At 44.7% G+C, this 26,975-nt stretch overlaps 1 protein-coding gene across 2 annotated transcripts in view; it reads right to left on the reverse strand.

Moving 5' to 3' along the window:
• Positions 1-26,975, reverse strand: part of LDB2 (LIM domain binding 2) — a 461,540-nt gene that overhangs the window by 47,399 nt on the left and 387,166 nt on the right. For both annotated transcript variants that reach the window (XM_052641921.1, XM_052641920.1), the window contains exon 5: positions 25,889-25,972. In XM_052641921.1, coding sequence (XP_052497881.1) covers positions 25,889-25,972 — 84 coding nt within the window. The remainder of the gene's footprint in view (positions 1-25,888; positions 25,973-26,975) is intronic.

Genomic DNA, 26,975 nt, shown 5'->3' on the forward strand with positions numbered 1-26,975 from the left:
TTTTAGTCCCTGAAATATCACTATATAAAAGCCCCCTGCCCATACCGGGTTTTTACTCATTTTGGGAGAATTTCCCCTCCATTCCCCGTCTACCTCCAACCTCCATGACTTTTACTTTCTCTCTTCTGACATGTGATTTCTTTCCTAGACCTTACTGTGATTATAATTTTACATTCATGAGTTTTATTCATTCAGTGAGTATCATCCCCATATGTCAAACTGTACTGACCTCAGGACCAATTAAATAGACCAATTACCTAGAACAAATTTAAAAATTTATCAGGACGCTACCCCTCCAAAAAAAATAAAAGCCCCAAGCCCAGATTTTTTCATGGGGGAATTTGTCCAAGGTAGTTTCATAGAGAACTTCTGCAATAGCTTTAAAAGACAAGTAACTTCAATGCCACATAGATATTCCTGGAAAAAGAAAAAAGAGAAATATTTCCTAAACATTTATGAGGCCAGGTTACCAACAAGCCTTGGCACTGAGGACAAACATCATAAAAGGAGAACTTTAGTTGGGTTTTTTTAAGACTGATGTAGAAACTGTAAATAAATATTAACACATGGAACCTGGGACACACCAAAAGCATCTGTCACAAGTGGAATTTGTTCCAAGAATGAAATGATATTTTACTAAGAAACTTATCAAGGAAAATAGGTTTGCACACAGAAGAACTGCCCTGAATCCACTCTCAGCTCTGCCACTGATTGCTTGTCTGATCTTCTTCAAGTTATTTAACCTCTGTAAATGTGAGGGTTTGTTTGTTTTTCACTTTAGAGTGAAAGTACTAATAATACTGAGTTCTAGACTGGGTAAGGATTAAGTGAGTTGATACATGTAAAGATCTTAGAATACCACTTTGGATAACAACTGCACCAAGTTAGTACCAATTACTTTTATTAATATATCTAATCGCAATAATAAAAAGAGAAAAATAATATCATCTCCTTGGACACTATAAATACATTAGATAAAATTCAATGTCCATCTGTTTCTTTAAAGAGCTCTTAATAAAATAAGAATAGATAGATATTACTCTAACATGAGAAATATGTCTATCTCAAATCATAAGCCATCATCCTGCTTAATGGAAAAAATCTAGAAGCATTCCCATTAAAGTCAGACACAAGATAAGGACGTCAATTATCCTATTATTTAATACTTTTCTGATGGTACTAGCCAATATAATTAGAAAAAGAAAAGAAAATATAAAAAGTGGACAAGGCTTTGTAAAATCACCATAATCTGCAAATGAGATAACTTAGCTGGAACACCCACCGAAGAAGACAAACTGAAAAAAAGTTCCTGAAACTATTAAGAAGATTCTCTATGATGCTTAGGAATAAAATTAATATATAGAACTCAATAACTTTTATAAATACAGTGAAACCAATTAAACTATAAAATAAATGGAAAGACCATATTTATGATAACGAACCCAAAACAGACAGAGTCCAAACCAGATGCAGATGCAAAGTTATCAAGAGATGTAAAATAAAATACATGTCTATATCTATATACAAAATACAAATACATGTGCACATACATGCCAAAAAAAAAAAAACCCTCAATACTTTACCGGGGGACACAAAAAGGACGTTAATATTGGAAAGGCTATCCAAAATTATGGATAGAAAGACCAAAGGTCATAATGACAGCAATTTCTCCAATGTTAATTTAATTAACTCCAACGTAAATTTAGTTTCCGTCTAGTCAAAGCTATGTTTTTTCCAGTAGCCATGTATGGATGTGAGAGTTGGATTATAAAGAAAGCTGAGCGCCGAAGAATTGATGCTTTTGAACTGTGGTGTTGGAGAAGACTCTTGAGAGGCCCTTGGACTGCAAGGAGATCCAACCAGTCCATCCTAAAGGAGATCAGTCCTGGGTGTTCATTAGAAGGACTGATGTTGAAGCTGAGGCTCCAAAGTTTGGCCACCTGATGTGAAGAACTGATTCATTGGAAAAGACCCTAATGCTGGAAAAGACTGAAGGCAGGAGGAGAAGGGGACGACAGAGGATGAGATGGTTGGATGGCATCACTGACTCAATGGACATGAGTTTGAGTAAACTCTGGGAGTTGGTGATCGACAGGGAGGCCTGGTGTGCTACAGTCCATGGGGTCGCAAAAATTGACACGACTGAGCAACTGAACTGAATTGAAATTTAGTTTCTCTAATGTATATTTAATAGCATTCCAATAGAATACCAATAAATTTATTTTTAATTAGATAGGCTAATTCTTGGCCTGTATGTAAGTCAAGAAACTATAGTTAGAAACAGGCATGGAACAATGGACTGGTTCAAAATTGGCAAAGCAGTACATCAATGCTGTATATTGTCACTCTGCCTATTTAACTTATATGCAGTGTACATTATGTGAAATGTTGGGCTGGAATCAAGCTGGAATCAAGACTGCTGGGAGAAATATCAACAGCTTCAAATGACACCTCCCTTATGGCCGAAAGCAAAGAGGAACTAAAGAATCTATTAATGAAGGTGAAAGAGGAGAATGAAAAAGCTGGTTTAAAACTCAACATTCAGAAAACTAAGATCATGGTATCTGGTCCCATCACTTCATGGCAAATAGATGGTGAAACAATGCAAACAGTGACAGATTATTTTCTTGGGCTCCAAAATCAGTGCGGATGGTGACTGCAGCCATGAAATTAAAAGACACTACTTGCTCCTTGGAAGAAAAGCTATGACCAACCTAGAGAGCATACTAAAAAGAAGTCAATCCTAAAAGAAATATATTCAATGGAAAGACTCATCCTGAAACTGAAGCTCCAATACTTTGGCCACGTGGATCAAAGAGCTGATTCATTGGTAAAGACCCAGATGGTGGGAAGGATTGAAGGCAGGAGGAGAAGGGGAAGACAGAGGATGAGATGGTTGGATGGCATCAGAACACAATGGACACGAGTTTGAGCAAGCTCCAGGAGATGGTGAAGGAAAGGGAAGCCTGGCGTGCTGTAGTCCATGGGGTCAAAAAGAGTTGGACACGACTGAGCGACTGAACAACAACAAATACACTTTTTAAGTTTAGATGAAAAATATAAAAACTTTGAGAATTCTATAAAGAAAAATAATGATATAATCTTAATTCTACTAGATGCTAAAGTATGTTGTAATGGAAAGATAATTTTTAAAGCTTCCTTTGGCGGGACTTCCTGGTGATCCAAGGGTTAAGACTCTGTTTTCACTGCAGGGGGTGAATTTTATCCCTAGTGGGGGAATTAAGACCCCACATACTGTGTGGCACAGCTTAAATAAATGAATAAATGTGGTTCGGGATAAAGAAGATAAAGAGGTTAACAGAACAAAAATTAGAGTTCATAAGTAGGCTCAAATAGTTAGGGCAAAGAAGAAAATGCCAAATTGAAATTTCAAATCAGTGGAGAAAATATGCATTAACTAACAGAGAGTGTTTACACAACTGACTAATTAAATGGTAAAGAAATCTGCCTAGGATCCTACATACAGGATACCCAGGTTCAATCCCTGGGTCAGTAAGATCCCTTGGAAAATGGAATGGCTACCCATTCTGGTATTCTTGCCTGGAGAACTCCAAGGACAGAGGGGCCTGGTGGGCTACAGGCCATGGAGTCTCAAAGAGTCAGACATGACTGAGTGATTAACATTTTCACTGTCACATTTCATACCCCCCAAATTCCACGTGGATCAATTATTTAAGCATGAAAAGTGAAAGTGAAAGTGAAGTCGCTCAGTCATGTCCAACTCTTAGCGACCCTGTGGACTGCAGCCTGCCAGGCTCCTCCATCCATGGGATTTTCGTGGCAAGAGTACTGGAGTGGTTGCCATTGCCTTCTCCAACATGAAAAAGTCCTCCAAATTTTAAAAGTGGCATTAGAAAGCATAGACTATATTTTAATTACTACTAGCTCAGAGGACTAATGCTAAATACGAAACACAAAACAAAAGAATAGGGGAAATACTGCTTCATTTGACATGTCAAAAAACATTAGGACAAAACAACTTTATAGAAAAATTTAAAAATCCCCAAAACTTGTAATGTAATTTCAATTATATCATAAAAAGTGTATACTTCTTTAAATTATAAGAAAGGAACAAGCCAAAAGAAAAATGGGTAAATTATATGAACAAATAATTCACAAGAAAGGAAATACAAATGCTCGTAAGTATATGAGAAGATAATAAATCTCTCTTGTAATAAGAGAAAGGCATATTACAATGAAAATGAGATACCATTTTTCACCTACAATATTGGAACATAGAAAAATTTGATAACCTTTAGTTGTTGAAAAGTGTGGAAAATAGTCATTTTATGTGCTGCTGGGGAAATGGAAATTTGGGACAACCTCTATGTTGAACAGCTTGACAATATCTATCAAAATTGCAATGTACGTGTCTTTTGACCTGGAAATTTTATCAGGAATTTCTTCTATGAATTTAGTCTTTTAGTTGCTCTTGAGTAAAATAAAACATGAGAAGACATTTGCACATCATTGTTAATAATAGAAAAAGATTAGAAATAACCCAAATGTCCATCAACAAAGTACTTGCAAAATAAATTATATCTCTAAAGTGATATACCTCTTTAGACTATATCTCTGCTGCTTTTATAAACAGGATCACTGCTCAGCTCTTAAAACAGTATGAACATTATATTACCATTTGTGCATACACGCATGTGTGTGTCTGTGCGTGTTTAAAACAGTATATATTTAAAGTATATGCAGAGAATATTCCAGGAAGAAAATGCAAGAAACTGACAATGTTGGCTGCTTCTAGGGAGGTGAACTGAGAGGTTGAAACTAGGTGTAAAAGATGTATATTTAAAAATATTTTTACATTTTTAAAATTTTACAATATATATGAATACATTATCTATTCAAAATATAAATAATTACGTTTTTAATGAGGTAATGAGGACTAGTTAAAAGACTTATAATGCCTGACACAGGGTCAGCATGCAACTGTAAATGGCTGTTACATTTGCTATTATTATGTTAAATAGTAATTGAAAGATGATGGTGGAAAATGGAAAAATCATGGAGTCAAGTGATTGTCTATCTTGGATATGAGGTGCCCTGTCCCTAAGTATTCGGAGAAGGCAATGGCAACCCACTCCAGTACTCTTGCCTGGAAAATCCCATGGATGGGAGAGCCTGGTAGGATGCAGTCGATGCGGTCGCTAAGAGTTGGACATTCACTTTTCACTTTCATGCATTGGAGAAGGAAATGGCAACCCACTTCACTGTTCTTGCCTGAGAATCCCAGGGACTGGGGAGCCTGGTGGGCTGCTGTCTATGGGGTCGCACAGAGTTGGACACGACTGAAGCGACTTATCAGCTGCAGCAGTCCCTAAGTATTAGAATGAACCATATGAAATAGCCAATATTTAACAGCATTTGACATGCAAAAATAACAATTTCATATAATTCAACCCCAAATTACTTTATTCTTTGTAAATTAGACTGTAGGTGATTATGAGAATCATGGTGACCATTAGTTCAATGATTCCTCACCATTGAAACTTACCTGGTTTCCAGTTTGGAGAGTGAGAATTCAGAGTGAGTTAGAATAATGGGAATACTGAACTACATGGATTCATTTGGTTCCTGCATTTTGGATAGTGGTGGTGGTGAAGTCGCTCAGTCGTGTCCGACTCTTTGCGACCCCGTGGAGTGTAGCCTACCAGGCTCCTCTGTCCATGGGATTCTCCAGGCAAGAATACTGGAGTGGGTTGTCATTTCCTTCTCCAGGGGATCTTCCCAACCCAGGGATCGAACCCAGGTCTCCCACATTGGAGGCAGACGCTTTAACCTCTGAGCCACCAGGGAAGCTTGATACTTTGGATAGTGAGCATCTTGATTTGGATAAGGAAGAATTTATTTAAACTTCTATTTAAAAAAAAACAAAAACAAAAACTCATTGCTGCTGCTGCTGCTAAGTTGCTTCAGTTGTGTCCGACCCTGTGCAACCCCATAGACGGCAGCCCACCAGGCTCCCCTGTCCCTGGGAGTCTCCAGGCAAGAGTGCTGGAGTGGGTTGCCATTGCCTTCTCCGAAAACTCATTGATTCCTGAATTAAGATAACAAGTTTGGACATTGAGGGTTTCGATAGTCAATGAGGGGGTACCTATTTTGCAGAAGAACCTCATAGCTTTCAAAGCATTTTATTATAAATGACCTCACATATTTCTTAATCTATGGAGGTGTTATCCCAATGCCCATCCCATTTAACAAAAGGGGAACTGTTTCTGCTTTCAACTGCAAGCCAGTGCTAACCAATGCAACACAACTGGTGTTGAGGGACCTGACAAAAAACTAGACCTACTGTAGGACAGGGCGCCTGTTCAGTGGGAAGACTACAGGTCATGTCTCTTCTAAAGCAAACACTTGTCCTTCCTGCCTTCCATCTGTTAGTGAGCTATCAAAAGCCCGGAAGCTCAGAAGTTTCGTGTCAGCGGTAGGAGCAGCACGGATGGCTCAGATGTGTCTGAGTCTTTGTGGCCCTATAGATTGTAGCCTGCCCGGCTCCTCTGCCTATGGAATTCTCCAGGCAAAAATACTGGCGTGGGTTGCCATTCCCTTCTCCAGGGGATCTTCCTGACCCAGGGACTGAACCTGGGTTTCCTGCCTTGCAGGCAGATTCTGGACCACCTGGGCCAGCCAGGGAAGCCCGCAGGGGAGAGTGACAGCATTGGTCAGGGTGGCTACCATTTTGCACATGTTTGTAAATTCGGTTAACCAACATCAAGAAAACTCTAATTTTTCTACCTAAGTTTCCCCCTCATGGTAAAACCACTGAAGAATATGATAGGTGACCACAAACTCCTTCTGTAGGTAAAACATAGGCAGACTCCCAAAGGGACATCAAAAAGGGAAGAAGGAAGACAACTGCTTTGATCAGTTCCTAAGGCTACAGACATTTATTCTACAAAAGCCACATTGTGAAGCTTCTGGAGTTGAGGCTGTTCTTATGCCTAAAGTTTCCATAAGGATCTAAGGCTGTATTGAACCCAAAAGGGGTCAGTTCATCCCTCCCAAATCTTGGGAAGAGGCAGGAAGAGAGGAGGGGGAAATGAGTTGCCTTCTCAGGTAGACTTCTAGCCTTATCTTATGACTGACCTAGGAAAAGTTTTAAGGAAATCAGAAGCAACATAGATGAGATTCTCATGAGCACAGAAAAATTCAGTATCGAATAGGGAATCTGTTGGCTAGAGACCACAGTAGACCCAGGGATACAATATGTGCTCAGGAAAATTTGTAGACTGAATGGGACCAGGGTAGACCCTGGTATACAATAGGTGCTCAGTAAACACTTGTAGACTGAATGGGACCAGAGTAGACCCAGGTATACAACAGAAAGTGAAAGTGAAGTCGCTCAGTTGTGTCCAACCCTTTGCGACCCCATGGACTGTAGCCCACCAGGCTCCTCCGTCCATGGGATTCTCCAGGCAGGAATACTGGAGTGGGTTGCCATTTCCTTCTCCGATACAGTAGGGTCTCAGTAAATGTTTGTAGACTGAATAGGACCAGAGTAACTCCAGGACTTTGGCCATCTCATGTGAAGAGTTGACTCATTGGAAAAGACCCTGATGCTGGGAGGGATTGGGGGCAGGAGGAAAAGGAGATGACAGAGGATGAGATGGCTGGATGGCATCACCGACTCAATGGACGTGAGTTTGAGTTAACTCCGGGAGTTGGTGATGGATAGGGAGGCCTGGCGTGCTGCAATTCATGGGGTCGCAAAGAGTCGGACACGACGGAGCGACTGAACTGAACTGAAACCAGGTATACAGTAGGGGCTCAGTAAACACTTGTAGATTGAATAGGACCAGAGTAAACCCAGGGATACAGTAGGGGTTCATTACATGTTTGTGAACTGAATGGATGTGAATGCGTCCTGAAAATGGGGAATCAAGACAGAAAGCAAACCATATACCATGCTATACTAATAAGACGGCAGACCTGGGCCAACCTGCAACCTCTTGAGTGTAGTTTCCGCATTTCTAGCATAGATTCTTTAACATTTTATTTGTTGTATGTGTTAATATTTCTACTTTGTGCTCCTCCTTTTTAGAAGGCTTGAGTAGAAGTCCTTGGAAGTCACGCTCATCTCCTGTGTTTTATAGATGAGGCACATTCATCAGATAAAGTTAATGACATCCCTCCCTCGCCGTCCCCGACAGGATTGTTGATAATTGCAAATAAGAACATCAGATCCGTGGAGGAAAATGCTGCAGGCGCTCAGTCGGTAGTGTCAGGATGGTAACAGCCTTCACACAAGTGTCCTTGATATTCCAAGGCAACACTTGGATTTGGGATTTTAAAAGTGGTTTCCTCTTTAAAACTTCCAGCTGATCAAGAAGCAAGTTGAGGAGACTTACCATTACAGCTCTCTATTCAGGGGTGAAGAGACAAGATAGCCGCTCTCAAAACACCTGCATTTCAGTGACAGGTATGAGGGGGGAACAGAAAAGTGAAACTGATGGTTATGCAGGACAATCCAACTGATGAAAACTGCTGCGAGGAAAAGAAGCCAGGTAAAGGGGCGACAGAAGATAACTGGGCGGGGAGTCCTCTTTAGATTGGCTGACCAGGTGAGACCTTTTGGAGGAGCAGATGCGTCCTGAGACCTGACTAATAGGGAGAAGTGAAGGTGTTAGTTGCTCAGTCGTGTCCAACTCTTTGAGACCCCAAGGATTGCAGCCTGCCAGGTTCCTCTGTCCATGGAATTCTCCAGGCAAGAATACTGGAGTGGGGAGCCATTCCCTTCTCCAGGGGATCTTCCCAACTCAGAGATCAAACCCAGGTCTCCTACATGGCAGGCATTCTTTACCATCTGAGCCACCAGGGAAGCCCAAGCAAAAATCTGGCTGAAGTACCCCAGGCAGTGGGGTTGATGATGATGACACTGACGACAATGGTATTTACTGAGGACTCATTACATTCCAGGCTTTATTCTAAGCACCAGTGCCATTTTATTCAACCTTCTCGATGACTCATTGAGGTAAGGGACTATTATTATCCCCATTTTCTTGATGGGAAAATCGAGGCACAGAAAGGACAGAGAGTTGCCTGTGGTTCTATAGCTAAATGATCTGATAGAGCAAGTTAGAGCCCCTGCTATGTAGGGAGGAACTTAGTAGGTTGGAAAAGCAAAAGTCAGGCCGGGGCACTGGAGCTAGCTCTGAGATGAACGTGGGAAGGTCAGATCCTATAGAGCCTTGCAGGCTAGTGTCTGTTCTGTGAAAGTGTTTGTCATCCAAGGCATCTGTTGATAGTTATCTGTTGACAGTCTGGCAAAACAGCCTGGAGATCTCAGCGGAAGTGGCTGACCTAATCTTCAACCCAGCTCATGTTAGCAGGTGATATTTCTGCAACATGAGAGTGGGTGGGGTACCAGACCCACACAGGATCCCACCCAGCCTGGCAGTTTACCCACTGAATGACCTTAGATGAGCCCCAGAAAGGGATGAGTGTCAGTTTCTTCTGTAAAATAAGGCCATGCACACCCACCTCCCAAACCAGTTGTGAGGATTAAATAAAACTAGAGAGAGAAGAACAAAAAGGTCAAAGTGTTAGTCACTCAGTCATGTCTGATTCTTTGAGACCCTATGGACTATAGCCCGCCAGGCTCCTCTGTCCATGGAATTCTCCAGGCAAGAATACTGGAGTGAGTAGCCATCCCCTTCTCCAGGGGATCCTCCCAACCCAGGGATCGAACCGCGGTCTCCCGCATTGCAGGCAGATTCTCTACCATCTGAGCTACCCGGGCAAGTTTCTGTCTAGCGCCCACTGTAGGCATTCAACAATCCTAGTTCTCTGCCTTCCCTTTCTCCTTAATTATGGTGCACACCCTCCATCCACTCCCAAGCTGCTGATGAAGATCAGGACCGGGGGGTTTAACCTCCCTGCCTTCCCTCCTTTCACATGCTTGCTTATTCCCTGCCTCCTCTGCGCCCTGAACTCTGCTGGGGACAGACAGTGAGGTCCTGCAGCCTAACAACCACACCGCTCCCTCTAAGGAATGGGCGTTTTCTGTGGCAGTGACATGGTGCCCATGCAAAGTTGGACAACAACAGAGACCCCGGAGAAAGGTCTCGAGCCTCAGAGCGATGCAGGGAAACCGGCCCCTCTTCATATCCAGGCTCCTTCCCTGGATGTGTGCGTGTGCTCAGTCGTGTCCGACTCTTTGCCACCCCATGGACTGTAGCCCGCCAGGCTCCTCTGTCCATGGGATTCTCCTCGCAAGAGCACTCGAGTGGGGTGCCATGCCCTCCTCCAGGGGATCTTCCCGACCCAGGGATCAAACCCACATCTCCTTCGTCTCTTGCACTGGCAAGCAAGTTATTTACCACTGAGCCACCTGGGAAGTCGGCCCTGGCTGTGCTCTTAAGATAAATTCAAACAGCTCTCCTCTGGTTGCCTGCCCTGCATTTTCCTGACATATCTGTGACCCATTCTAGACAATTAGAAGCTGAAGCTCCAATACTTTGGCCACCTGATGCGAAGAGCTGACTCACTGGAAAAGACCCTGATGCTGGGAAAGATGGAAAGCAGGAGGAGAAGGGGGCGACAGAGAATGAGAGGGTTGGATGGCATCACCGACTCAGTGGACGTGAGTTTGAGTGAACTCTGGGAGTTGGTGACGGGCAGGGAGGCCTGGCGTGCTGGTGCCCACGGGATTGCAAAGTGTTCAGACATGACTGAGTGACTGAACTGACTGACTGAGACAATTAGGAAGGCTGTTTCTCGGGACCCGGAACTCTGGGCTCTGTCCTGCATTTCACTTTGCAATCCCTCATCCATTTCTGCCTAGAGTCTCACTGCCCACCTTCCTATCTCCTCTGATTTTTGGTGTCTTGTTAAATGACAATTTCTTTCTCTTTCTCTAGTACCTGAGACTGGGAAATTACTTTCTTTAATCCCAGCCCTATTCGTACCTTTAAGGCCAAGCATTTTAGAAGCATGCATGGCTCTAAAATAGTTTTCAGTTAAGACTGCCCTGTTAAAATACTCTGTGTGTGTGTGTGTGTGTTTTCCTTTAATGTTCTGGTAGCCATTGCCTATGCCTGACTTTAGGAAGTCGTGTTTTCTGGACACTGGGCTCTCTCTGCTGCTGCTAAGTCACTTCAGTCGTGTCCGACTCTGTGTGACCCCATAGACGGCAGCCCACCAGGCTCCCCCATCCCTGGGATTCTCCAGGCAAGAACACTGGAGTGGATTGCCATTTCCTTCTCTAATGCATGAAAGTGAAAAGTGAAAGTGAAGTCGCTCAGTTGCGTCTGACTCTTTGCGATCCCATAGTCCACAGCCTACCAGGCTCCTCTGTCCATGGGATTTTCCAGGCAAGAGTACTGGAGCAGGGTTATGATTATTTTAGCTCTTTAAGAGTGAACTGCTTTAATCCCCTGATCACTCAGTCACGTGAGCTACTTTTCCATCTCAAAACGCAATTAAAAGTGCCCTTTGGGTGTTCCAAGTTTTAATCATTCCACGTGTGCAGCGTTCCCGGGCTCAGAAGGCCTTTCTTGGCCTCCTCTCGGATGGAACTTTCCTCCAAGGAGAAGAAGGTGGAGCAGCGGAAAGTCAGAATGAGGTGGGAGGCCAGACCCCTCAGTCTTAAGGCACCATCTCTCCTGCAGGGGCTAGAAGCTGGTCCCCTGCAGCAGTGGGTGGGGTGGGACGAAGGCTTGGGGCCAAGCCAGGAAGCATTGCCTCCAGGACCAGCTTAGCAACCTTAGGCATGGACCGACTTTCATCTGTAAAATGTGGATAATAATTGCTGTCTCATCCTTTTGCTGAGAGCACAGAGAAGTTCCTGCCTCACTAATGGTGTTATGATGGTCCAAATGGTGCTGAAAGGTGTCTGAATCCATTCCATGTCTGACGCTCTAGCCCGTGCTTGTCCAACTGTGGGTCACGTGCCCTTGACTTGTGACCACGTGCTCCATGAGTCAGACAATACCCGTACCCCTTCATAGCCTGGTCAGTGGGTGGAGTCCACTGCATGAACTTGGATGAACTTGGATGTCCTGGCGATGTCCAACTGCTGTAGTAATTTTAAAGCTTTTAATTCTCATTTTCTGAACTTATCACAAACTGATAATGAACTGCAAGCCTGCAGTGATCCATGCTTTAGGCTGTGAGCCCTTAGAGGATCCATATGGTGCAGGTGCTGTGGGAAGCCCAGGAGATTTGCTGGGATGGTCGCCCCACCCCCCCACCACACCCCCACACTTCAGTGCTTAGGAAGCCTGTGCTGCTGGTATGCCCACAAGAACAGTGAACAGTCTGCCCAGGTGCCAGCCCATCACCATGGTGACCGCCATAGTTCATCTTGGTCTCTGAGCAAGGATCCTGTTCCACCCTCAGGTTTGGCTTGGCATGTAGACAGGAAAGGGGGTTGGATTGCCATTCTTTCTCGTGCCATAAAACCAAGGAAAACATCCTGGCTGGCAGTCAAGCCTCACAAAACAACAACTCTTGGCAGGATTTCAAAGGGCTGACTCCTGCCACAGTCACTCTCTCTCTAAAAAGCCACTTGGTGTCATTCAGTTGAAGGTCATTTTCCAAAGCAAATTGCCTAGTTGTTCCAGGCACTGGACGATACTCCTTTGGTATCAGTACAAGCTACATGCAGGCACCAGTGTTCTTTAGGGCCTAAGAATCACAAAAAAACTTCATTCACTTGGGAAATTAAAGGTACAGGGTCAGAAAACATTAACCAAAAACTCAACGCTTTCAAGGCCAGTTAAGGATACTGCGTTTTTGAAGGGATAGACTTCTTTAACAACAACAAAAGGTTATAAATAGCATTGAAAATACCCAGCGATGATGGTGATATGTTTGTAATAACATTTCTATTGAAAAGGGAGTTTCAAATATTTGGCACATGCCTCAGACTCTCTCCTGCCCCGCTTCTTGGCAGCTGTCATTTGCAAATCCCTTCTCTCTTTTTTTTTTCCCCTATCATCTGGCTTCAGAATGTCAGTGTAGAATTCAAGGCCATGACCTTTGTACAGGAGATGATAAATGGAATGGGAGTTATTTGGCTTCCTGGTGTAGTCATTTCAAGTAACATGTGCTCTTCACATGCATTATCGTTTTAACCCTCGCCAGTGGTGTGATTCTTGCTAGTCACAGTGTACGTAATCACTCATACGTGAGAAAACTGGAGATCTGAGAAATTAAGGCAGTCAATCAATAGTGACCTTAGAGCCCTGACCCACCACTCTGGACAGCACAGGAGGGGAGTAGGGTTTATTATGCTCCTTCTGTATGCTATGTGCACGCGTGCTCAGTCACTTTAGTCATGTCTGACTCTTTGTGACCCCATGGACTACAGACCGCCAGGATTCTCTGCCCATGGGATGCTCCAGGCAAGGATCCTGGAGTGGGTTGCCACGTCCACTTCCTCCAGTGTATCTTCCTAACCGAAGGATCGAACCCAAATCTCCTGTGTTTGCCATATTGTAGGTGGGCAGAGGAGCCTGGTGGGCTGCAGTCCATGGGGTCGTGAAGAGTCGGACACGACTGAGCGACTTCACTTTCACTTTTCACTTTCATGCATTGGAGAAGGCAATGGCACCCCACTCCAGTGTTCTTGCCTGGAAAATCCCAGGGATGGGGGAGCCTGGTGGGCTGCCGTCTATGAGGTTGCACAGAGTTGGACATGACTGAAGTGACTTAGCAGCAGCAGCAGCAGCAGGCGGATTCTTTACCCACTGAGCCACCTGTGCCAGGCTCTTATAGTCTGTAGCTGATCTAATCTTATAAATTGTAATTTGTGCCAACCTGTGAGACATTATTCTTCTTGATTTTCAGATGACGAGAGTGGGGTTCAGAGAATTTAAACTTGTTCAAGACTGGTATAGGTCATAAGGGGGCTAGGATCTGGACCCACATTGCTCTGAATCTGAAGCACATCTGTTTTACTCACTATGTGGCCTCAACAGTTGAGCCTCTGCAGAGAACAGCACTGAGAGCAAGACATGGCTAGGGCATTTAGAGGAATGGTATTAATGGCAGCAACAACGTGCATATGACCCAGTTTTCAACATTTAGAGAAATGATTAAATTACCCTCACACTGGTATTTGCAGCTATTATAAAATGGTTAATATGATGACTATGTAGAAACAAGGAAAAGTGTTTACCAAATAACATTAAGAAATCGTATGTATACTGATTACATTTATGCAGAAATTATGCATATAGATGGATAAAGTGTAAGACCCACAAAGAAAATAGCTTTTGGCTGGGATACAGGACAATAAGATGCTTTAGCGTTATTCATTGCTCAGTCGTGTCCAACTCTTTGTGACCCCATGGGCTGTGGCCCGCCAGGCTCCTCTGTCCATGGAATTCTCCAGGCAAGAATATTGGAGTGTGTAGCCATTCCCTTCTCCAGGGGGTTTTCCTGACCCATGGATTGAACCCGAGTCTCCTGCATTGCAGGCAGATTCTTTACCATTTGAGCCACCAGAGAAGCCCAAGATGTTTTAAAGCTGCATTAAACAAAACAAAATGCTTAAAGAAGTGTGTGCATCCAGGCATCAGGAAAAGCTGGCCAAAGAAAATAGGCAAAAATAATCACCCACTAAGAAATGTGTCCTCAAGAATTTAAAGAAGATATTTCCAAAATGATGAGATGGCCATAATGGCACTTAGGGCAAAAATTACATACTGATTCAGAGCGGTTTTAGAGTAAAAGCTTGACATTGGGAAGTCTGAGTATTTTAAGTGGCGATTTTGTACACTAGAGTGATCCAAAGGCCATGTTTCTTTCATTTCCTCAATGCATTCAACTCTGCTTCTTTTTAGATTTCATGGTAAAGTTCTAGGTAGCGACTTTGAAAATGAATCACACATTGTTTTTTAGATGCTGTAGGGCAAGTGAATTCGTCTGAGTTCTATTACTTTGTGTGTGTGTATGTCATTCAAAATCCAGCTTTCCATTCACCAAACTCCCATCCACCAATCATCCATTCAAGAGGCATTTACTGGGTGCCTACCAATTTCCCTGGTGGCTCAGACAGTAAAGAATCCCCCTGCAATGCAGGAGACCTGGGTTCGATCCCTGGGTGAGGAAGATCCCCTGGAAAAGGGAATGGATACCCACTCCAGTATTCTTGCCTGGAGAATCCCATGGATAAAGGAGCCTGGTGGGCTATGGTCCATGGGGTCGCAAAGAGTCCAACACGACTGAGTGAATCACTTATCGTGATCTAGACCCTGTGAGGCCCTAGAAATACAAGACAGTCAACTTGTCCTCGGGTTCCTCTGAGTCTCACACAGGAAACAAGGAAAGACTAAACATGGAGACAAAGAGGCACATGGAGAGATGATTCCTACGCAGGATCTGCCGAGAGGTAAGAAGTATCATGTGTGCAGGACACCAGGGGCACAGGGCCGGGGCAGATGCCCCCACTGAGAGTCAGAGAGAGATGCTCAGAAGAGGTGATGGACGGTGGGTGAAAAGATCTCCTGAAAGATGCGGAGAAGCTAGACTGGGGAAATCGGATGGAAGGGGAGGGTAGGGACCACGGTCCAGGCAGTAAGCCACACTGTGCCAAGGCACGCAGGCAAAAGAGCATGGCCAGTTTGGGGATGGGCAGGTGGTCCATGTGGCTACAGGATGACACACGACGTGGGGAAGGGAAGTGGACCAAGGCTGGGAAACGCAAAGGCCCCACCGTGGAGGGCTTTGAGAGCCACAGTCAGGAGCAGAGCACCTGATGGGCGGACTAGAAACTGCACAAGCGCAGCTTAAGCCCTCTACTGAGGCCCACACGGGTGCGTAGTAGGAGTAGTGGGACATTCGGGGGTGATCTGAGGGCCCCAGCTGAGGCTGGGCAGTGTGAACTGAGAACAGACCTACCTGATACAGTGTCTTCAACTCCTCACAAAGGGGAATGTGCCTTATCCATCCTTATAAACACCACACCTCGTTCCTTTTGTGCCCGGGGCCTAGTAGATGCCATCCAAAACGTCTCTTGGCCAGATGATTGACTTAAAATTTAAACACAAAGCCAAATTACCCCACCTCGTCAAGGGATAAAGCGGTGTCATCCTGCGGTATCCAGTGGGCAGAGATTGTCTGTTTCTACTGTTGACAGCAGATGAGTGAAAATGGCACATCCCACTTACGGCCAAGGCAGAAATTCGCGGGGGTTTCCTTTAAATGCTTACGGACAGGGTTTCTGCATTACCAACCTTCATTCTTTTTATGGGATAGGAAATGAAACAGACGTCAGTTATTTCAGTTTCAATTTTAAAGTCTTATCTTTGAAGCTATTTAAAGAAAATAAATCCTCCACACAGTAAACATTCACATATAAGAACTGCATATAAGAAATCTGGGATGGTGGCAATTTCAAACCCTGAGTTAGAAAGGGTTTTCACTTTGATGAAATGGAAAAAAAGAAGGATAGGACTTCTGGGTGTTCTGACCAACTGGAGCTCTTCTCGTAAGCTCTGAACACAGGGGAATCTGATGAATGACTTGGTCCCACCGAGAAGAAAGGACCAGAGACCCTACAAGAGCGTGCTTGCAAAGAGAAGGGAGCTCCACATGAATGTCTCTCTCTGGAAATCAGTTAAGGGGGGGTTACACGCCATTTCCCAAATAGGGAAACAGGCTCAGAAAGGTCAAGTAACTTTTCCAAGGTCACACAGCTAGCAAGCAGCAGTCCTCATATATATACTCTTGTCTGTCTGACCCTTACGCCCAAGTTAAACAAGCTTAAAATTTACATTCCAGTCATGTGAAGCCAACTTATTGGAAAATACCCTGATGCTGGAAAAGATTGCGGGCAGGAGGGGAAGAGGGCAGCAGAGGATGAGGTGGTTGGATGGATCACCCATGCAGTGGACATGAACTTGAGCAAACTCTGGGAGATAGAGGAGGACAGGGAGACCTGGTGGCATGCTGCAGTCTAGGGGGTTCTCAAAGAATCGGACATGACTTAGCGACTGAACAAGTGAAACTGCCTTGAGTCCATCCATACCCTCAGTTTTTTCCACCCTTCTCTGATGCTACTCCTGGATGGGACCACCTACTCATCTTTCAGAATCAATTCAAGAGCCGGTTCCTCCTTGGAAACTTGGCCTTCCACCCCACTGTCCAACAACCTCTCTGTTCTTTGTGCCTGGAGTCAGACTGTGGGTTCTAATTCCTTCTCGGCCACTCACCGGCCCTGCAACCTTGGGGAAGTACCTCCCTAAGCCTCAGTTTCCTCACCTGCAAAATAGGACCAACAAGAACACCATAAAGTTGTTGTGAGCATTAAAAAATAAAATAACTCCTTGCCTAGAGCACAGCAGCGTGCCTGGCATGCAAGAAACACTTGGTGATGTTAGCTAGCATTTTGTGCATTGCTGTGACCAGGCAGATGTCTCTCCCAGCAGAGTCTTTTTTCTTTCTCCCTTACTAGACAGTGATCTTCTTAAGGATGATGGATATGTAGTGTCTCATAGATGCTTGTGGGAACAACCATGAATAATGGCCGAAGGAGGATCTGGTGCGGTGAGGGGGTGGGGAGTACTGATGAACTTCACAGGCAGGTCTCATTGACCTGGACCCCCCATGCCTCTCCGAGGGCACCTGGCCTTCCGTGGACCAAGCTCTTCAGGAGATTGGAAGGACAGCCTGTCTGATGCTGTGTCCAGCAAACATGGCACAGAACACATGCCTGAAATCCCACCTGCTTCTCCCCATTCTATATCTAGCGTTCCCTCCCCAGAACACACTGGTTGAGGGGCGCCATCACCCCCAAGATAGTAAATTCCTCCACTTCCAGGAGACGGTGGACACATTTCTGAAACACACCACCCAGTTTCCGGGACTGCTAACAACCGCTCACTCTGCAGGCCTGTTTCTAGCCCGGCCGCAGCCAGGAGAACTACCCCAGGGACACAAGGTCAGGAAGCCCTGGCCTCCTGGAGGTCCGCAGGGGCATCCTGGGCATCCAGGGGAAGCGAGGCCGCACGTGGTCAGGACGCCATCCCTGCTCTGCCTCCTCAAGCCTCCGCTCTGCTCTGCGGGGACCAGCGAGCCGGCCAGTGTGCCCCCGGGCACCACGGCCCTCCGGCCTTGATGTGCTGGAGGTGGCCGAGGGAACGCAGGCAACCTGACAACTCAAATTAAAGGACAACAGCCTGTCTGTGGCCACTTCAAAAGCATCAGGTCAACAGAGTCCCCAGCAGCGCGCTGCCAGCTGCTCCAGCAACGTCATCCGTGTTCACATCTCCGGAGCTGGGCCCTGTGCTTCGCCAGCTCCTTCCTCTAACTGGGGGAGCCGCCTCCTTGTAACCCCTCCCACAGGCCGCCCGGAGAGCGATTGGGAATTTCAGGCAAAGCTGGGTGATCATAACTGCTTACCTCTTGTATTGCTTAATTTTGTTTCCTGAAAGACAAAGCTTATTGAAATTTCAGATGCCTGAAGTATTTAAAAATCTCCTATATCCCTCCTTTCCAAAGCAGGGTGCATTGATGTTTAAAATTCTTCCTCTGATTTAGAAGGCCCTGGATTAGTGTTTGCCCAGATAAAATGTCTGACTTCTTCCGATGCTGGGTGTGGCTAGTGAAATTTCTGGCTAACTCTGTTGAAACAACTCTTCAGGTGACTTTCTGAGGCTGGAGCCAAAAGCCCATTTCCTCAGAAGGATGGGAGAGCTTTTAAAGTAGTTTTTATAAATAAAATTATTTTGTTTCCCTTTTTTTTTTTTTTGCTGCCCGGCATGTGGAATCTAGTTCTCTGACCAGGGATTGAGCTTGTACCGTTTGCACTGAAAGTGTGAAGTTGTAACCACTCTGGACCATCAAGGAAATCCCAGTAAATGTGTTTTCTAATTGCTCAACTATTTTTCAAATATTAGGTGATAAGAGTACTAGGAAAATGTTAGAGCCTGGTTCTAAAATGAAGAAATTAAGCTTTATTTCTCATTCTTGGTGACCACTGATGATGGAAGCTCTGTGCACTGGTTTTGGGCTCTGAGTTTGAGATTCTGCTCAGCCATGACCTGCCAAGTGGTCCTCAGCTGCCCCGAGGGGTTGTGGATAGGAGGTTGGCTTCTACACTGACCACCTTCCCCGCGAGACCCACGGGTCCCTCCCCAGGCTCTTCTCACGGGCCTTGCACACCCCTCCAAGCCAGCACACCTCTCCCTGCCAGTTTCGCCCACCAGCCTGTGACCACTACTCTAGGAAGGGGGCCACAGCTCCATGATGGAGGTCCATCGCCTGGCACACTGCCAGGAAGACAGAGTGGGCTCAGAAAGTGCCCTGAACCAATCAATAGGTGAATGAGGGGTCGGGTGAGTGGAGGCAAGAAAGGCAAATGGCCACCAAATGAGGATGCATGAGCTTGGGAAGCCAAGTGGTGTTAGGAGGACTGTGAGTGAGAGGAGAGAGCCAGATGCCATGTTGCTCCAAGGCTGGAGGACAAAGATGGACACATAACGGGTGCTCGGTAAACTATGACAACAAACACTGACTGGGCACTTTCTGGCCTAGACCTTGGGCTAAGCCCTTTGTGTGGGTTACCTCTCTTCATCCTCACACTGGGCTTCCCAGGTGGCTCAGTGGTGAAGAATTCACCTGCAGTGCAGGAGAGGCCAGAGACACGGGTTTGATCCCTGAGTTGGGAAGATCCCCTGGAGGAAGTAATGGCAACCCACTCCAGTATCCTTGCCTGGGAAGTCCCATGGACAGAGGAACTTGGTGGGCTATAGTCCTTGAGGTCCAAAAGAGCTGGATGTGACTTAGCTACTAAACAACAACAAATCCTTACATTAAACCTTACAAGGAGCTGACATAACTTTTGGTGAAGGAGATTAAGGATCCAGTGAGAAACACTGACTTCTCTGTCAAGGCAGGAAAGGCATGATCCAGTTCCTATCCATATCATCATTCTATGAGACAATACTGTTTGCAGCACCATGGATGGATCCAGAGAGGGTTATCCTAAGTGAAGCGGTCAGACAGACCAAACTAAATATCATAGGCTGTCACTCTTATAGAATCTAAAAAAACATGGTGCAAATGAACTTATTTACAAAACAGAAACAGACTCACAGACGTAGGACACAAACTTACAATGGCCAAAAGGGAAGGGGGTAGGTTTGAGATGAACAGACCCACACCACCGTATACAAAATAGATAAACAACAAGAACACATGGCATAGCACACGGAACTATATTCAATATCTTGCAATAAGCTAGAGTGGAAAAGAATCTGAAAAAGAATATATATATATATGCATATACCATATATATTTATGAATCACTTAGCTGTACACTTGAAACTAACACAAACTGTAAATCAACTATATGTCATTACAAAAATAATTTTTAAATTATCATTGTACATTCTTACTAGAAAGACAGTGTTTTGCCATGGAGCACATAGGTTCTAGAATTCAAGTTCCAGTTCTGCCGTTTGGGGGCATAAAGCAGGGTGGTTGATTTTATTTCTATCCCCTGTGCCACCTCCTTTATGAGAAAGTAAAAGTGTGCATGGTTTCACATGGGCCATTGTGGAGTCCAGCTACATCAGGACAGCCTGCAGTACTTCACTTTAGGTGGTAGCCTTGGCAATGCATCTCTCTGTTGCCCCAAACCATACATGGTTCCCTATGTCATTATCACCAGAGGGCTTGATGCCATTCCCTCTCTGCTGGTATGATGTCCTTACTCTTTGCAGTTCAGTTCAGTTCAGTCGCTCAGTCATGTCCGACTCTTTGCGACCCCATGAATCGCAGCACGCCAGCCCTCCCTGTCCATCACCAACTCCCAGAGTTCACTGAAACTCATGTCCATAGAGTCAGTGATGCCATCCAGCCATCTCATCCTCTGTCATCCCCTTCTCCTCCTGCCCCGAATCCCTCCTAGTATCAGGGGCTTTTCCAATGAGTCAACTCTTCTCATGAGGTGGCCAAAATACTAGAGTTTCAGCTTTAGCATCATTCCTTCCAAAGAATGCTTGGGGCTGATCTCCTTTAGAATTGACTGGTTGGATCTCCTTGCAGTCCAAGGGACCCTCAGGAGTCTTCTCCAACACCACAGTTCAAAACCATCAATTCTTTGGTGCTCAGCCTTCTTCACAGTCCAACTCTCACATCCATACATGACCACTGGAAAAACCATAGCCTTGACTAGATGGACCTTTGTTGGTAAAGTAATGTCTCTGCTTTTGAATATACTATCTAGGTTGGTCATAACTTTCCTTCCCAGGAGTAAGCGTCTTTTAATTTCATGGTTGCAATCACCATCTGCAGTGATTTGGGAGCCCAAAAAATAAAGTCTGACACTGTTTCCACTGTGTCCCCATCTATTTCCCATGAAGTGATGGGACCAGATGTCATGATCTTCGTTTTCTGAATGTTGAGCTTTAAGCCAACTTTTTCACTCTCCTCTTTCTCTTTCATCAAGAGGCTTTTAAGTTCCTCTTCACTTTCTGCCATAAGGGTGGTGTCATCTGCATATCTGAGGATATTGATATTTCTCCTGGCAATCTTTATTCCAGCTTGTGCTTCTTCCAGCCCAGCATTTCTCATGATGTACTCTGCATAGAAGTTAAATAAGCAGGGTGACAATATACAGCCTTGACATACTCCTTTTCCTATTTGGAACCAGTCTGTTGTTCCATGTCCAGTTCTAACTGTTGCTTCCTGACCTGCATATAGGTTTCTCAAGAGGCAGGTCAGGTGGTCTGGAATTCCCATCTCTTTCAGAATTTTCCACAGTTTATTGGGATCCACAGAGTCAAAGGCTTTGGCATAGTCAATAAAGCAGAAATAGATGTTTTTCTGGAACTCTCTTGCTTTTTCCATGATCCAGCAGACGTTGGCCATTTGATCTCTGGTTCCTCTGCCTTTTCTAAAACCAGCTTGAACAGCTGGAAGTTCACGATTCACGTATTGCTGAAGCCTGGCTTGGAGAATTTTGAGCATTACTTTACTAGCGTGTGAGATGAGTGCAATTGTGCAGTAGTTTGAGCATTCTTTGGCATTGCCTTCCTTTGGGATTGGAATGAAAACTGACCTTTTCCAGTCCTGTGGCCACTGCTGAGTTTTCCAAATTTGCTGGCATATTGAGTGCAGCACTTTCACAGCATCATCCTTCAGGATTTGAGATAGCTCAACTGGAATTCTATCACCTCCACTAGCTTTGTTCATAGTGATGCTTTCTAAGGCCCACTGACTTCACATTCCAGGATGTCTGGCTCTAGGTGAGTGATCATACCATCGTGATTATCTGGGTCATGAAGATCTTTTTTGTACAGTTCTTCTGTGTATTCTTGCCACCTCTTCTTAATATCTTCTGCTTCTGTTAGGTCCAGACCATTTCTGTCCTTTATCGAGACCATTTTTGCATGAAATGTTCCTTTGGTATCTCTAATTTTCTAGAAGAGATCTCTAGTCTTTCCCATCAAAAGACTACAGACGTGGGGACCAGTGAACCTTGCTGATCCCACAGTGAAGGTCACCATTTTACTGATGACAACAGAGGAGCTGGGTGGGTGGGGGAGGAGGGAAATTCAGCATTTATCGCTCTGTGTTAAATGCAGCTGAAATATGTAATAGTCTGTTCAAAATCTCATCAGAGATTGAGCGACCGAGTCTAGGATGGATGCCAAAGTCCCAGATTTCTTGGAGGTGTCAGCTGAGGACATGTAGTGTGGGACTTCTCTATCTGCCTAAGGAGAGGCATCATTAGATGGGTCAAAGGAAATCTCTCCCAGCCCCTGACAAGACGCAATGCCGCGTGGTATGGGGCCGCCTTCTGAAATCCTGTGGCTGGAACAGCACTGAATACCTCCATGTCCTACCCACTCTGTGCCAGCAGCCCTTATGGGAGCTGGTGCTGAACGCAGAGCCTGGAGGTTGGGGAGAACACAGCCTCATCTATCCCGCTGAGAGCTCTCTCCTCCTACCCAGCCTCCTGGGCAGACCCTGGTTTCCCTCTGAGCAGGAGCCAGGGGGCCGTTTAGTGGAGAGCGACCTGGCTGAGGGCATCCAAGATGGCAGGCATGTTGGCGTGAAGTGGTGGGGAGTGAAGCTGACTCTGGGTCTTGCGACAACAGCTGGATTTGGTTCTGGGGCATCTAAACTGAATAGAAGAAGACTCTTCTTCCTTTATTCAGGATGGAGGCCCTGCTAGCCTCATGTTTAATCATTTCGGGGTTCCTGGCCCCGGTAGCCTGGCCAGCCAGTTGCTCTAAGACCTGGTTCTCAACTAACTCTCTCCCTCTTCTCCTCGGCCACTCCCTTCACATCTCAGCATCACCAAACTGCTCGGCGTCCCATTCCCTAATCTGTGCCCCTTCCGCTCCCTCTGATGGAAAAGGCCTTCCTCCTCCTTCCTTTGGCTTTTCCTTATTCATTCTTTCACACTCTATGCAGGCATCACCTCCTCCATGAAACCTTCTCTGGTTGATTCACCAGAGGTGTCTATCTTGTACTCCCATAACTCAGTCTGGAAACTTCTATCATGATATTCACCCTTTCATATACAGTGATCTCTCTTCATAAACCCTCACAGGGGAGGGTTTCTTTGTAACGGGTGCCATGACGTTTGTCTTTGAATCTTCAGCATCTAGTTCAGCGCCCGTCACATTGCAATGAGGGCACAATTTGGAAACATTTGTGAAAATCATTCTTCATTTACAGAAGTATTACCAAAGCATTTCAACATGTAGAAGTATGCAAACGAGATTGAACTTAGAGGACAGCGAATGCAAAGTAAGATTCACAAGCCTGCCCTTAGGGATAAAGAAACAATCGTATATTATTTTCTAGCCTTCGAAGTTGCTAATATCAACCATTTTACTATTTTTGAGCTGAACAGATCCTACAGCAGAGCTGTTGTCCTTCTTGTTTAATTGACATTTTTAAAAGCTTAAATGTGAATTTACTATGAATCTGATTCTTTCCACCTCTCAGAATCAAGTGCCAAATAAATGAACACGTTTCAATGCTTTCATCTAATAGTAAACATAAGTTTTCAGGTAGATAAAAAGGAAAAGAAACAATGGCATAAACACTCCAATGGGGCGGGCCCCTGGAGAAGCAGGGTGATGTGGAAGCAACTGAGAGGCAAAGGGATGTGGCCCGGGGCCACTGCCTTCCTGTTGGTTCTGGAAGGCAGTGCTGGCTTAATGAAGGAGACCGTATCCTCTGCTTGCAGCGTGGTGACTGCCACTCCACACTGAAAACCAGCACTGACATATAGACACCGTGCATGTGTGTGTGCAAGGTCGCTTCAGTCGTATCTGACTCTGTGCAACCCCGTGGACCGCAGCCCACCAGGCTCCTCTGTCCATGGGATTCGCCAGGCAAGAATACTGGAGTGGGTTGCCATGCCCTCCTCCAGGGGATCATATATATACCACCCTGTGTAAAACAGACTGTTAGTGGCCATCTACTATGCAGCACTCAGTGCTCAGTAATGCCCTAGAGGGGTGGGGGTGGGTGGGAGGGGGGCTCAAGAAGGAGGGGGTATATATACACACACAGCTGATTCACTTTGTTGCATAACAGAAATCAACACAACATTGTAAAGCAATTATACTCTGATCAAAAAGTGAATTTGAAAATATATAAGTAACACTGATTTATAAAAATGAGTATAGAATATTTAAAAAAGAAGCAGTGTGATGTTTGTTACCCTGACCAACTATGTTACTGTAGTTGTTACCATAGACCAATATAAAGATGTTTGTTACTAGAGACCAACTCTGGAGGCTGCATTACGTGGGCAGAGAGTTTTCCCTAACATTTAATTTTTTTAAAATAAAAATTCACGCTATATCTAAACCAGAAAACTGATTACATGTTACACAGAGAGTCCCCAACAAGCCTTAGAAATAAATGTCTGTGTTCCAGCACCGAGGTGAGTTTTTTCAGGGGACCCTCTCTGGAAGGCACACTGAGCCTCCTTAGGAGTCAGGAGTCCCTGGACGTAGACACAGAGACTATGAACTCAGAAACAGTACACTGGCGACTTGAGATAATTAGGAGGGACACAGCACAGAGGCATTTGATGAGAGAGACATTGCCAGCCTTTGAATAATTCATTCCGGGAGTCATACAAACGTAGAGAAGATGCTCAACCCTGACAAAGTCTTGGTTCAATCTTTCAGCTTTTTGTTAGTTAAATCCAGTCATCCATTGATCACACACACACATGCACACACAGTGGTATAAGACATACACACGGTGCTACTGTTCACAATTGCCAAGGCCTGAGTACAGCCTAAATGTCTATCAGTAGATAAACGGATAAATAAGATGTGGTACCCATATACAGTGGAATATTGCTCAACCACAGAAAAGAATGAAATAGCATCATGTGCAGCAACACGGATGGAGCTGGAGATGATCGTACCAAGTGAAGCATGTTAGAAGAAGAAAGACAATACTTCTCAGAATAGAAGTAATATCACATACAGGTGGAATCTAAAATGAGACGCAATGAACTTATTTACAAAACAGACTGACAGCTATAGAGAGCAGCCCTGTGGTTGCCAAAGGAGAGATGAACTGGGAGTTTTGGATCTGGAGATGCAGACGACCATACACAGAATGGATAAACGACAAACTCCTACTATACAGCAGAGAGAGCTGTATCAATATCCTGCGATAACTATAACGGGAAAGAATACGAAATGAAAGAGAATGTGTACATATGTATAACTGAATCACTTTACTGTACAGTGGAAATTAACACAACACTGTAAATGAACAATGCTTGAATAAGATACATTTTAAAAAGACATATGTATTGTGCTATATTATCTCATTTTAATTCCTTGGTTCAAGATACGCATGAATCTCTAAAACACTTCAAACTCAATGGGAAATATCCTCAGCCCATTGGTCTTACCCTGAGGTAGTTGAGGGTGAAATTTGTCAGCCCCATCCTGGTGATGTTTTTGGACAGCTGATCCAAGACCTGAGGATCTTGTGCCTAAACAGGAAAAAAAATCAAATATTTTATCCCTGCAAGACAGTATCAAGGAAGTCCTGACTGTGCTACTGCTGCGAAGACACGCATCTTGTCAGTTTTTCTCAGAGGGAAGGTTGCTGCAGATAATTTGTTTTACATTTTGAAGAAACGTGCATATAACGCTCAAGGTCACCTTTGGATCACTGGTGCAAGACTCATTGCCAGGGAGAACCGAACTGAGTCAGATGGGAGAAAGGACTTTACATCCTCTGTGAGAGGCCCTGTTTCTTCCAGAGGAGGGTTATTAAGCCTGATCAGGACACCTCCAGGTCCCTGGCACCCCCTTAACCCTGAGGGGAGGTGGGGTCTGGGTTTGGCAGAACCATGTTTTAGGGTTCCCCAGGTGGTGCTAGCGGTAAAGAACCTGCCTGCCGATGCTAATCCAGAAGACATGAGAAACTTGGGTTCAATCCCTGGGTGGAGAAGACTCCCTGGAGAAGGAAATGACAACCTACTCCAGTATTCTTGCCTGAAAATTACCATGAAGAGAGGAGCCTGGCCAGGCTACAGTCCATGGCATCGCAAAGAGTTGGACATGACTGAAGTGACTTAGCACACAGGCACACATGCTTTAGGAATGGCCTTTGCTGTGTGTTACGATAATAGTTTTTTTAAAAAAAGATCTTCAAATTTCTTATTCTAATCTCTATTAATTATTTACTGACATTATTTATGGGGGGAGGACACATTTTTATTTTATTTTTGACCACATCATGAGGCATGGGGGATCTTTGTTCCTAGACTAGGGATCGAACCTGAGACCCCTGCAATGGGAAATGTGGATTCTTAACCACTGGACCACCAAGGAAATCTCATGACAGTGTTTGCAGCAGCTTGGAGTTGAGTCCTATATTTGAAAATTTTGGAACTGCCATGAAATATATTAATACATATATATTAAAAATGTCTAACTCTCCTCCCCATTAAGCTGAGGCTAGAAATAGAGGTCCTCAACAACTTTCAT

Source organism: Budorcas taxicolor, chromosome 6 (genome assembly GCF_023091745.1).
Source record: "Budorcas taxicolor isolate Tak-1 chromosome 6, Takin1.1, whole genome shotgun sequence".
In the NCBI taxonomy this organism is placed as follows: domain Eukaryota; kingdom Metazoa; phylum Chordata; class Mammalia; order Artiodactyla; family Bovidae; genus Budorcas; species Budorcas taxicolor.